The following is a 13,594-nucleotide window of genomic DNA, read 5'->3' as shown; positions in this document are numbered from 1 at the left end:
ACCATACTCGCTTCCAAAACAAATAAGGCCACGTGGAGCTGGGCTCTGGAATGGGATTTTGGCTGCAATTTTGACTCAATTACTTGGAAGAACTAATTCAGTCCACAGGAGGTCATGAACCAGCTCCAGGCTCCCACTCAGATCCCCTGCTCCTCTAGGGTCAAGACCTCCAGCCAGCCAGCTGCATTTCCCAACATCCTTCAACCACATTCTCACCTTCTCCACACTGGCCTTCCTTCCTGATTCCTCTGACTCTATTTCCCCTGGGCTGCCAACCCTGGCCTCTCCAGTAGTGCAGCCTTAAGACTCTCTAAACCCCAGGACACACGCCCCAACCTGTCACCCCCCTCACCCCCACTCCTCCCTCCATACACTCCAAGTCTCAGCTTCCTCCTTGGAGACCTCGGCACCAAATGCTTACAAGACCCCCATTCACGGGACCCCTGAGCACACACACACACACACACACACACACACACACACTCTGGTGGCCCCCCACCCGCTCACATCCATGTCCTGAGGGCGCCACCCTACATCACCTCCAACTTCTCAGAAGCGCAGGCCCTGGGTCCCCGCACAGGGGAGCCCCCATACCACCCCCTGTCTCGGCAGAAGCCACCCTGCAAGCCTGAGGTCCGGGACGCCACCACCCCTGGGTCCCATACCGCGCGACTCCGGGGGACCCCAGGTCCCCCAAGGGCCAAGCCGCGCCCCTACCCGCGCCTTGGGGCCCGGCTCGGCGGCGGAGGCCGCGGCGCACCCGCGCCTACCGTTGGCGATGAGCTTGGCCGACAGCTGCTTGACGAGCTCGGGGATCCGCTCCCATTGGCACTCGGAGCGGCAGCGCTCGATCTCCGTCTCCAGCCGCGAGCCCGCCTTCCTGGTCGCCATCGCGGCCTGGCCGGCCCGGCCCGCGCCCGCAGGCCCCGCAGGCCCCGCAGGCCGCCGGGCCCCGCGCCGCCTCCCGCTGCCGCCGCGGGCTCGGGCTCCCGGCTCCCGGCTCCGCGGCGTAACGGGAGCGCCGGCCGAGGAAGGGGCGGGGAGCGGGCGGCGGCGGGCGCGGCGGGGCCCCGGGCGCCGCGAGGAGCGGCCCCTGCCGGCCAGGGCCGGAGCCGCAACGGGCCGGGGCCGGGCTGGGGTCGGGCGGGGCACTGGGGGAACGGGGCCCCGGCAGAGCTGGGAGGGAGGCTGGGACCAGGGCAAGGGCGGGGAGGGGGCGACAGGGGCCCTCGAGGATCCCGAGGGGCCACGAGACGCTGGAGCTGGCCGACCCCAGGAATAGGAATATGGCCTAGCAAGGCAGCACCCTGGGGAAGGTCAAGTGGTCAGGCAGCACCAGGGGGTCTGCGGCCTGAGGTGGGGTGGAGGGGAGGGGAGGGGAGGGGAAGGCCGGCCTGGGCTTGTCCTGCGTCTCACGTTGCCTGTGACTCCCTTGGCTGGCCTGGCTTGGCCTGTGCCCCTCCTTAGATTCCTCCTCTGCCCCCCTAAGCAACCTTGGCCCCCATGCAGCCAGAGGTGGGCGGAGACTCATCAGGTCTGGCACCTGCCAGAGGTTCCTTAAATGCCTGTCTGAGTTGATCCGAGCAGGCATCATTGCAAGCTCAGACGCCAGCTCCCTGGCCCTCTAGGAGAAGGCAAAGTCACCGGTGGGTTCCTCGTCTTCTTGCCCGGGGTAGGTGTGTGAGCTGCACATTATTTCAGCTGTGCATTTGTTCAACAACTATTTAGTGATCACCTACTGTGTGCTAGGCACATTTTAGATGCTGGAGAAACAGTCCCGGACTAAAAAGACAAAAATCTCGCCTTGATGGAGCTTACATTCCAGTTAGGGGGATGAATAAGCAAAAATCAAGTAGCAAATTAGAAGGTAAACATGGCTATTTGAAGAAACAGCAGGATCTGGTGAGGAGGGTAGAACTGAGGCTTCTACCCTTCAGATAGCTGTTTTGCCTTCTAATTTCTGGTTTTAAATGGGATGGTCAGGATGGCTTCACTGAGGACAACCCAAGGACAGAGAAGTGGAAGTCAGAGTCTCAGCAGGAAAGGGAAGGGAAGGGAAGAAGAAGGAATGTCAGGAGGTGTCCCATCCCCTACCCCACTCCAGGCCCTCATATTCCTCCAACTCTGACGGGAATGACCTTGTGTGATCCCACAGCACTAGATGTGCGGCCTGCCTCCTAACAAACACTGTCACAGCAATGCCTGTGATAGTGACCACGACATAAGACAAAACATTAGGGTGCATCTCCCGGCATCTCTGGAAGATATGCTGTCTGAATGAGGCAGGAGTTGCCTGGGCAGTGCCATTTTACCTCCTCATCCTTTCATCCCTTGGCTCTAGTGCCTACCTGGAACATCGAGTGTACTAAACCCAGGCTGACATGCTATAGTACCCCTTGCACCTGGCATAGGGCCCCACCATGGTATTGGAGCCCAAATGGATGGTGAATGGACTGGAGATGTCCACAGTAGAATCAACCTCTGCATGCTTTTCTTTAGGGTTTAACATAACAAATATATGTGACTTGCTTTGGTTTAGATATGGATTGAATGTATTCCCCTAGAGTTTGTGAGTTGGGAATCTGATCCCTAGTGTGGCAGTGTCAAGAAATGGGGGACCATTAAGAGGCAGGACCTAGTGGGAGGTCTTTAGGTCATTGGTGGGGGGTTGCCCTTAGAAAGGATTAAGGAAGCTTTCTGGGACCCTGACCTCTTTCAAGTGAGTTGTTTTAAGAGAGAGTCTGAGTTCACCCCCTGAACTCCTCCTGACTTCCTCTTCAATGATGTAATCTTTCTCTCTCCTCACACACTCCTGCCACACACCACGATGTCCTCACCAGAGCTGAGCAGATGCTGGACCATGCTCTTAAACCTTCAGAACTGTGAAGTAAATAAACCTCTTTGTTTTATAAGGTTACTGCCTCAGGTGTTTCACTATAGTAAAGAAAAAGCAGATGAACACATGATTACATTCCAGGCTTCCACCTTTCACTGCAGGCTAAGGCCCACCAGAGCATTCTTGAGACCATTTGCTTGAGTGCTGAGGTTGCAGGGTTTGGGAGCAGAGGCTGATGTCAGCTTGACCCAGCACAGAGAAAGAAGCTTCTGGGTGTTCACTGTATGGGGTCCAAGAGCTGGGCCCTGTAATCTCTGAATTGATTCCCATCTCTGCTGCGTGTTGGTCCTTACTCGTCACTGGTGCTGTACTGGTACTGCTTCAACAGCTTTAGAGAGGACAAGCGACCCGTGAGTAACAAGTTCCCAGATGGTTTTCAGGTGAGTTTGTCTGCAGGTGGCATTCAAGTAAATTCACTAGTAGGAAGTCATTCATGCTAATAACAGCAATTAAGTCAACACCTCTTTCTCCAGGCAGTCAGGTATTACAAGTTTGACGAGGATGTGAAAAAAAAAATCACAGCTTTTAGGCCAAATCCTGTCCTGGGGCCTGTCAGGAAAGAAGCCAAAAGGGAGAGGCTGGGAAGGAAGTGCAGGTGAGCTTCCTGGGAACGCGGGGTTGCCAGGAACAGTGGACATGGGTTGTAGGTTCAGACCTACAGTCCTGTAGGTCAGGACCATGGGTAGCTTATATGGTCTAGAAACCTCTCAGACCCTCAAAGCCTCATCCCTCCATCCCCGAAAGCCTGGAATCCCCAAACAACTGGAGTAGGAAAAGAGCTGAGCAAGAGAGAAAGGCCTTGAGGGAGAGAGATTGTGAGCCTGGGCATGGTGAGAACAGTGCCTGACACATAAGAAATGCTCAGAGTTGGGCACTGGTGGCTCACACTTATAATAGCTATTCAGGAGGCAGAGATCAGAAGGATGCAGTTCAAAGCCAGCCCAGGCAAATAGTTCTCAAGACCCTATCTCGAAAAAGACCATCACAATAATAGGGCTGGTGGAGTGTCTCAAGGTGTAGGCCCTGAGTTCAAACCCCAGTACCATATACAAAAAGTTTACTGAGTATTTATTTATTTTGTGGTACTGGCGCTTGAACTCAGGGTCTTACTAAGCAGGTGCTTTACCACTTGAGTTATGCCTTTAGCCCTTTTTGCTTTAGTTATTTTTCAGATAGGGTCACTTGTTTTTTTCCTAGGGCTGACTTCACAATGAGATTCTCCTACCTCTGCCTCCTGCATGGCTGGGACCACAGGCGTAAGCCACTATGCCTGATTTTGAGATAGGGCCTCACTTTTTGCTGGACTGGTCACAGACCAAGATCTTCCTGTCTCTACCTCTCACATAGCTGGGATTACAGGTGTGAGCTGCCATGCTTGATTCCTTCAGTAAACATTTAATGAGTGAATGAATGAGTGGAAGGAAGGTGGTGGGCAGGCTGGCTGGATGCATGATGGGCTGGAGCCTCCCAGTAGACACACACAAGGGGAAGTGAGACTTCCTTGCTGAAACACGTGGTTTGGGTTTAGGGTGAGTTGAAAACCTAGAAATAGGAAATGACAGGGGGTTTCAGGGAGGACAGTCACATCTAACCTTTGACCTTGACCTGCTAGGACAGCAGCCCTGTAATTTGTCTGCCAGAGCCAGGGAGCATCTTTGGTGCCCTGGGAGGTGTGATCTGGCAGCTGGTGCTGTGGACGGAAGCTGGAAACCTCACCACAGCTTGCACGCCTGGGGCATGAGTAATGAGGCTGCAGTGCCTTCAGCTGGCTTTTATTTGTGTAATGTTTGACACATACAAAAATACATATGATCAAGAGGCTCCTGTAGAATAAAACAATAAGATGAAGAGCAGTGACACTACTGATGATCCCAGCATTAACTGCCTCTCAATTTTGTGTTTACTATACTCTTGCTTTGTTTGAAAACCAGTTTTATCACCAAACGTGTTTTCTCCTGCTTCTTATAATATGTGAGTAGTATGTAACCCTTAGGTGGTATTGTTGGGTTTCACTTGTGCTTGAAATTTCTGAAAATGAGGTTGTGTTCTACAGCTTGCTCTTTTGCTCATTCTGTTCCTGAGTTTATCTTGAATTGCATATTATGAGTCATCCTTTTCTCTGGTGTGTAATATTCTAAGGTGTGATTAGGCCACACTTAAATAGTCCTTCCTGCTGCTTTACCAAACCTCCAGTCTTCAAGTTGGCTTCTGTGACACAGTTGTGTCCATCCTGGGCTTTGAAGCAGGGCTTCTGAAGATGAATTCAAGACAATTCTGTGTCCCTTCCCCTGCAGTGCCCTGCTCCCCTGCCTTTCTTCCCAAGGGCCATCTGGAGCCCTGGTTCCCACTATAGGGACAAACCAGTGGGAAACTTGGTGGGTTGATCCATTGCAGGGAACTGGAGCTGGTATTTCTAATTTACCATCAGTTGCCACCTGCCAGGGAGGACCAGCATGGCATGATCCACATGTGAAAACCATGGTCAGAGAGGTGCTCTGGGGTGCTGTCCCTATTCCCATTGTTAAACCCCATGACAACTCACACTCACAACGGAAGCCATCTTCCATTTTCCAAACCAGCAGACCCCAATCCATGACGTGATGCATGCTAAGCTGAAGTGATGTCATCGGGGCTGAGGGTGTAGCTCAGTGGCAAAGTGTGAGCTTGGTATGCACAAGCCCAAGGGTTCAATCCCCAGAACACACCACACACACACACACACACACACACACACACACACACACACACACAGGATTGATTCACACATCCAGGATTTTAAAGAGAAACCAAGAAACAAGGTGGTACAAGGGGCCAGGCTATTCCTAAGAAGTTTTATTAGCAAAGCGTTTTTTCAGTTTTCACTTTAAATATGTTACCAATAAAAAGAAGCCAACAGTGAACTTGGAGATAGGAGACCTGGATTTGATTTTCTCTCTGTAATTGACCTGCTGTGTGACCTTATGAAGGTGGGAGTCCCCTCTCTGGTGTCAGTTAATTCCCAGGTTAAGTGTGAGAGGAGCTGATGACCACAGTGAGGTGGGATGTGAGAAGTCCGTCCGCCGAGGAGCACGAACAACTCATTAAAATCTGTGATAAAAACGCGTGGGAAGTCGCGTGTGCTCTGTCGGGTATTAAAGAAAGGAAGGGGTAAGATGAAGGTACCAGCGACATCCCAGTAACACCACAGTCGCAAGCTCAGCGCCCGGCATGTGGCGGCTAGAAGGGACACTCATCTCCTTGTCAGATGGCAGATCTTCCTTCCAGGTGGCCCGTGGTGTGGAGAGAAGTCTTCCAGGCTTGCAGACCCGCTGGAGAGCTCCATCGCCATCAGCTCTCCCGGCCTGGAAGGGATGGGCAGACCCGCGCGGCGCCAGCAGCCAATAAGAGCGTCTCCTGATGAGGTCATAGCGTTTCTTGGCGCCTCATTGGCGGCTCCTCTGGCGTTCGGCGCCAGGGAGGGGTGGACGCCACGGCGGGTGGTCCCCACCTTCTCCCAGCATTTCTGTTCCCTGGGAGCTGGAGTAATGAGTCAGGCTCCTCCTTCAGAGAGGAAAGGAAATGGCCAAATGAAAAGAGCTCCTACCCACCCAAGAGACTGGTTTTACTTATTTTGGGGGCACCTTCATCTGCTTTTGTGAAACTTAAGGTTGGCTTGTTTTGTTCTAATCCGGGCAAACACTCTGATTCACGAACCACCGTCACCATCTAAGAGCACTGAGTAAACCTCCATTGGTTGGTCACCTTTTATTTTGTCTTGCTGATTCCCTCCCCATGTTAGGAACAACCAACTCCAGCTTTGTTTTGCTGAAGGGGAATAAGACCCAAAGGACTTGCTCAGGTGATGTGGCCAGTGGGACCGTGAGGACAGTAGAACCGAGCTCTTGGGCCCCTCGATGCATACTCATGACCTTGGGTCACAGTTCTGGACTTTCCCCACAGCATAGCAGTAATACCAACCTGGGCCTTGTTGCTTTTAATAAATCAGTTTTTCGTTTTCACAATATTGCCCGGAGTAGTGTGTGGTCAGCAGGAAGAAGCTGCCAGCCCTGACCATTCTGCCGCTTTGCTTTCTGATGAGCTGCGGTGGGAGGGGACTGTTTGAGTCTCTTGCTGAAGGGGTCAGGCAGGTATTTTGCTGCCTCTTCCTACCCAAATGCCCTTTTCAGAGTACGCCTAGGACCTGGTATGCCAGTCTTCATTTTACTATAGTCCAGGACAGCTGACATTTGGCCTAGAGGAAATACTGCCCTGAGCGCCACGTGCAAACTGAGCAGTCATGGCCCCCTGGAGCACAGGTCCTAACCAGGAAAGGCAGAAGGGGCAGTTTGACCTTGTCATGGTATGTGGAGTGGCCCTTTGTCAGGGTTCGTGGTTACCTGGCTCTTGATGGCCTTTCCTAGATGCTAGACAGAACCCTCCTCCCACTGGGGTTGCTGTAAACCACAAGCCCTTGTCCTGCCAGGCTCCCCTGTGGCTAGGCTAGAAGGAAAGGTGTGGCTGCATGGCAGCCATGTTTTACCCTAGAAGCACTGGGCAGCTGCATGGGTGGGCATGCGGTGCACGTGCTTCCTAGCCTCTGTCCCCACTGCCCAGGTGCCTGGCCTGGGCCCTCTTCCCAGAGCTGGTGAGCCGCAGGTGATTAATTCCACTCCTACGTGGGCCAGGGGTGGTGGGTCTGCTGCTTATAGCAGAGAATGGGCAGGTGAAGGAGGCTTCTGGTGGGAGGGCCAGGCCTCAGCTGGGCACCAGGTAGAAGAAATGGCATCGAGCTGAATGTGGACCAAGCATGGGAGAAGCCATCCAGGGAGAGGCCCAGCTGCAGGGCTTTCCTTCAGACCAAGTCCAGAGCCACAGAGGGAAGTGAGTCACACAGCTGGGTCAGTGAGGGCAGCCTGCAGTCCTTCCCGGAGTCACATGGGGTCACGGGAACCCATGACCTGCCTGGAGGATCTTCCTGCAAGCCCCAGGTCTTTCTTTTGCTGCTTTTTTGAGCTTCTTACTCAAGACACTGGGCTTATTTCCCTCTGTGGACAGGGCAGTTAGGGGCAGAGAGAAAGGATCAGGGGGCTCCCTGGTTTCATCAGGCTGCTTCTGGGCGCTTTCCACTTCCTGCATACAAAGCTGTCCTTTTCAACTAGGGGTAAAAACCTCTCCACGCTGAGGGATAAGGTTTTAACACCCCCACTCCCCAGCCTTTATGGGTGTAGCTCAGTCCACTGGGATCAGGCCTCACAACTCTGTGCTCCTTAGAGGGGGAGTTATGAAAAGACACTGTTCCCTGTGCACCCCATCCCACATGGGAAGCTCTGAGGCCACACTGCTGGGGTAGTGTGGGCGGGGAAGGGAAGGCAGGACCTTTCTTGAGAGCAGAGTTGGAGGCAGTAAGGGTGCCTGAGAGTGGAGGAGGCAGGAATTGACCAGGCCCCAGACAGGCCTCTGCTGGCTTAGGCCTCTTATCTGCAGTGCCAGAGGCCCAGGGTGACACCTTTCCCCACAGAACAGGATGAGCTTCCTACACCTCAGCCTGCTCAGACCTGCTTCAGGTAGACACTGAAAAAAGGGAAAAGGCCAGCTCTTAGGACTGGGCTGCAGGCCTGTCACCATTGATCTCACCCAGAGCTGTGCACATGTGCACGTGGACAGACAAGGGGTCATCTGCCCACACACAGGGTTCAAGGATCACAATGCAGAAAGAAGGGGAAGAAGGAGCTAGCTCTCCCACAGTACTTTCTATCTGGGCAAGCCAACTCTTGTTCCCTGCTGTGTCCTGCAGGTAATCCCCTCCGTGTGTCACCTTCTCAGTCACCCCAGCCTGTGGGCTGTGGACCCCTGTTTAGCCTTCTCACATACCTAGGATGCCCAGTGGCCAGGGATTTGGCTTTACTCAACCCTCACAGGTACCCATCAGTCCATGCATCCACTCAGTGGCTTGCCTTAGGAGAGCCCCCAAGGAAGAAGAAGAAAAATCCTTCAGAACCACCCTGCCCTATTCCCCACCTCCCTCTCCTCCCCACAAGAAGGGACAGTTGAGATTTCCTGGTTCCTCCTTTCATCATTTTGTCATACTTTGTCCATTTACTTTAACAAGTGCCCACAATCCTTCTCCTGGTGGAGGCATTTGGGTATGTGTTAGCCACTCCAAACAGATGGGGTCTTGGACACTTCCTCTTCCCTCATGTCACCTGTCACATGGTTGGCACCTCATCCAGGTTTTGAATGGAAGAGCATTCATAAAATGGAATTGTGCTGAGGAGCCACCTATCCTCTACAGCATTTCGGCAGTATGTTAGTATTGTGTGGTTTTAAAAAGTTTGTTGGGATATGGGATTTAATGGTTGTGCAGCCATCACCACAATCCATTTTAGAGCGTTTTGTCAACCCCAAAACTCACAGTCATGCCCCACTTTCCCCATCCCCCAATCTTAGGATTTTCTATTTCTAGGGATTTATGTATTCTGACCATAGCACAGAAATGGTATCTTATAATTGGTGGCTTTTTTTTTCATTTTTCTTTTATTATTCATATGTGCATACAAGGCTTGGGTCATTTCTCCCCCCTGCCCCCACCCTCTCCCTTACCACCCACTCCTCCCCCCCCCAATACCCAGCAGAAACTATTTTGCCCTTATTTCTAATTTTGTTGTAGAGAGAGTATAAGCAATAATAGGAAGGAACAAGGGTTTTTGCTGGTTGAGATATGGATAGCTATACAGGGCATTGACTCACATTGATTTCCTGTGCGTGGGTGTTACCTTCTAGGTTAATTCTTTTTGATCTAACCTTTTCTCTAGTACCTGTTCCCCTTTTCCTATTGGCCTCAGTTGCTTTAAGGTATCTGCTTTAGTTTCTCTGCGTTAAGGGCAACAAATGCTAGCTAGTTTTTTAGGTGTCTTACCTATCCTCACCCCTTCCTTGTGTGCTCTCGCTTTTATCATGTGCTCATAGTCCAATCCCCTTGTTGTGTTTGCCCTTGATCTAATGTCCACATATGAGGGAGAACATACAATTTTTGGTCTTTTGGGCCAGGCTAACCTCACTCAGAATGATGTTCTCCAATTCCATCCATTTACCAGCGAATGATAACATTTCGTTCTTCTTCATGGCTGCATAAAATTCCATTGTGTATAGATACCACATTTTCTTAATCCATTCAGTGTTTTCAAGGTTCTTCTGTGTTATAGCATACAGAACTTCATTAAATTTTTTGACCAAATAATATACCATTGTATGGATACCACACTGATTCATCCACTCATGGGTTCATTGATGTTGGCTTATTTCCACTTTTTAGCTTCTGCGAGTGCTGCTGCTGTGGATATTTGTGTACATGTTTTTGCATGGGCACACATTTTCATTTGGCTTAGATATACACAAAGGACTAGAATTGCTGTCCTATGGACAGCAACAGAACATAGAGTCCTCTGGTGACTCTATGTTCAATTGTTTAAGGGATTGCCAGTGGATTTCCAAAACAACTGCACCATTTTACATTCTCACCAGCAATGTCTGAGGGCTCCAACTTTTCCCTCTACAGGAGAAGCAAGCTGTTGCTTCCCTGTTCTCACATGTAACAATAAACACAGAAGAGTTGTGACTCAAAGGTGTGGGGATTTCTACCCAATAAGCAAGCAATTAATTCTGCAGCAGACACCAGATGGGTGTCCTCTATGCAATTCAGCTCTGACACTACCCACCTAGAGACAGCATCAGATCCATGGTTGAGGGCTCAGTCCCCAAGACTGCCCCCCACCTCAGATGCCAATGGCAAACCCAGGTCATTTTTACCTGTACTTCTGACCAAGTGGTTCCCATGACACTCCTCTCAGTTTTAATTCATTTGTAGAGCAGCTCATTAGAACCTGTCTTATTATAAAGGATATTGCAGAGGATTCGGATGAAGAGAGGCACAGGGCAAGGTATGTGAGAAGGGATGCAGTGCTTCCATGTGCTCTCTCGTCCATTCTTCAGGAACCTCTGTGTGCTCAGCTATCAGGGAAGCTCTGGGTATCCTTTTGGGGGTGACAGCCATCAGTCAGCTCATTGGCATATTTATCATTTGGAAGAGCCCAAGAATTTTTGGAGTTGTTTGCAAGGAAACTGGGATGAAGGTCAAATATATATTTGATAATGTCACATGCCCAACCCTCACGTGTGTCTCTGATTTGAGCCATCCTAGTGTACATGAAATGTACTTCATTGTGGTTTTGACTTTTATTTTTTTGACAGAAGAGCATGGCAGAGGAATTACCTTGTGGCAGCCATGAATGCAAGAGAGAAAGAGAAAGAGATTGAGAGAGAGACTGAGAGAGAGAGAGAGAGAGAGAGAGAGAGAGAGAGAGAGTCTCTGGGGACAAGGCATTACCTTCAAAGACACACCCCCAGTGGCCTACTTCCTCCAGCTAGACTCCACCTCCTAATAGCCCAGTCAGCTATGAAATCATTAATGGATTAATCCATTAATGAGGTTAGCATCCTCATGATCCAATCATCTTTCAAAAGTGCCACCAGCTGGGGACCAAGACTTCAATACATGAGCCTTTTGGGGGGGACACTTCATATTTAAATCATAACAATAACTAATGATTTTTATTAACTTTTCATGCGTATATAGGGCACAATTTGGGAAGTACTATCTAGGGTTTTCTCTCAGCTGAGAATCACCTGTAAACATGTGTATTTGATAGAATAAATGATAATACCTGCTAGAAACATACATGGATGGTTGACATACATTATCATCTTACAAAATGAGATTCCTGTCTCTGTCTGAGCACCTGGCTCAGCATCTTTTGCAATCCAACCTTCTACAAAGTAGACAGGAAATAGGGCAGCATCAAGGCAGAGCTGACCCTCTGGGTGATTTGGTGCTTTGTACCTCCACAGGGCAGCTTAGCCCACAGTAAGTGGTGCTGCCTGGTTTACCCTGGGGATCACTTCTTCTTTGTCTTATAAATAGCTAAACACATGTCTGAGTTAGCTGTTAGTCTGTGGGGTAAGTTCCTGTGATTCTGGAATTGTGTCTACCTGAAAGCTGACACACACACACACAGCAGAGTTGACCAAAGTTAAACACAAAATGTGAAGTGCAAGTGTGGTGTTGAGTCTGTAGCTGAATTGGAGGCTTGATCAAAGAATGCAGTGTGCTTAAAAGAGTCCTCTTAGTGCAATCCATCCTGCCTTTGTGCTATCCCAAGATCTCTTCCTATTGGCCAGGGCTTTCCAGCTGAGGAAGACCCCACAGCTGGCAACTGGTATTTTTGTGGTGAAAGTTGTTGGCAATAATGGCACTGATAGGTTTCGGTTCTTATTGCACCCTTAAGCTTCTGTTTTCCAGGGTCACGGTCCTGCCTCCCAGGGTCACAGTCCTGCCTCAAGTCTAGCTTGAATCCTCCTTCTGCCCCAACCTCCAATCAGCATGAACCATAAGATCCTAACCAATCAGATCATGCTGAGTCCCACTGAGGGGTATTTAAGCCCCTGCCCTTCCTGCCTCTCTCTCTCTCTCCCTTGGCTCTCTCCCTCTCCCACCAGGCAAATAAAGAATCTCTTGGCCAGATCACTCCTATCCACGTGGTCACTTTTGGGGCCCACTTTTCCAACATTTTGGTGCCATGACTCGGATGGAGGCTTCCCACTAATCCTGGTGGAACCCCCATTTCAACTCACCCCATGACCATCCTGAGGATGTGACTGGCCAGGACTCATCCTCCCGATTGCCCTCGCTCGCATCCAACACTGGACATTCTTTGGTGAGTCCACCTACCCTTCTTGGGCTCCCTTTGCAGTCTCTCCCTTCAGTGTCTCTGGGTTTTAGAACACTTCCCCTGCTTTGGGCTATCTCTGGGCGGCTCAGATGGCAGAGGGATCCCCTTCTCCGCAGGGTTTGGATTTTACAGGGTCTGGGACCCTACAAAACCTAGGCCTAGGTAATCCAAGCCGCCGGCCTCTGGCCTGCAAACCACCTGAACTCAGCGACGGCTGGTTCTCGTGTGCTTTGTGTTTTCTCGGATATTTGTGCTATGCGAGGACGCTCCACAGTACATAATATCCTCCTCTCCCATTCCGGCACTGAGTCCCTCATAATGGGTGCCTCTACGTCTTCTCTGCCATCTGACTCCCCATTGAGATGCCTCCTCAATAATTTGGACACCTTGGGTTTGACCCCAGACATAAAACCAAAAAACTTGATCCGCTTTTGCACCCAAATTTGGCCCACTTATGCTTTAGACAACCAAAGTCACTGGCTCCTTTCAGGTCCTTAGATCCCAACCTCCTACGGGACCTACATAATTACTGTGAGCAATCGGGACAATGGGGAGAGATTCCATATGTTCAGGCCTTTTCCTACCTCCATCTAAATCCGGCTTTCTGCACCACTTGCAAACCTAAACATGTACTTCTTGCTCTAAAGTCTTCAGCCTCAACCTCCGCTCTCTCTTCGGATTTTGACCCGGCCGATGAGCCCCCGCCATACCATTGGCAGGCTCCACCCAATCCTCCTCCTCCCCAACCTACCCCGCCATCTTTCAACCCGCCTCCACTTCCTGCTTCTTCAACCCCTTCCACGCCGCCACCCCCTGCCCCCACTTCTCCTTCTACTCCAATTCCTCCCTCTCCCCCCACCTTCAGTCCTCCCACCACTAGGTCACGCACTCTGGCTGCCCAGCCCCTCCCCCTTCCCTCCTAGCACCCCTTCAG

The 13,594-nt window shown here is 51.0% G+C and overlaps 1 protein-coding gene across 7 annotated transcripts in view; it reads right to left on the bottom strand.

Moving 5' to 3' along the window:
• Positions 1-929, bottom strand: part of Ttc7b (tetratricopeptide repeat domain 7B) — a 223,393-nt gene extending 222,464 nt beyond the window's left edge. For all 7 annotated transcript variants that reach the window (XM_074067331.1, XM_074067324.1, XM_074067327.1 and 4 more), the window contains exon 1: positions 771-929. In XM_074067331.1, the coding sequence (XP_073923432.1) occupies positions 771-891 (121 nt within the window). In that variant the 5' untranslated portion in view covers positions 892-929. The remainder of the gene's footprint in view (positions 1-770) is intronic.
• Positions 930-13,594: the final 12,665 nt, after the last annotated feature.

This window comes from Castor canadensis, chromosome 3 (assembly GCF_047511655.1).
Source record: "Castor canadensis chromosome 3, mCasCan1.hap1v2, whole genome shotgun sequence".
NCBI lineage: Eukaryota > Metazoa > Chordata > Mammalia > Rodentia > Castoridae > Castor > Castor canadensis.
The sequence above is the reverse complement of the archived record's forward strand: the minus strand, read 5'-3'. Positions and strand labels throughout refer to the sequence as shown.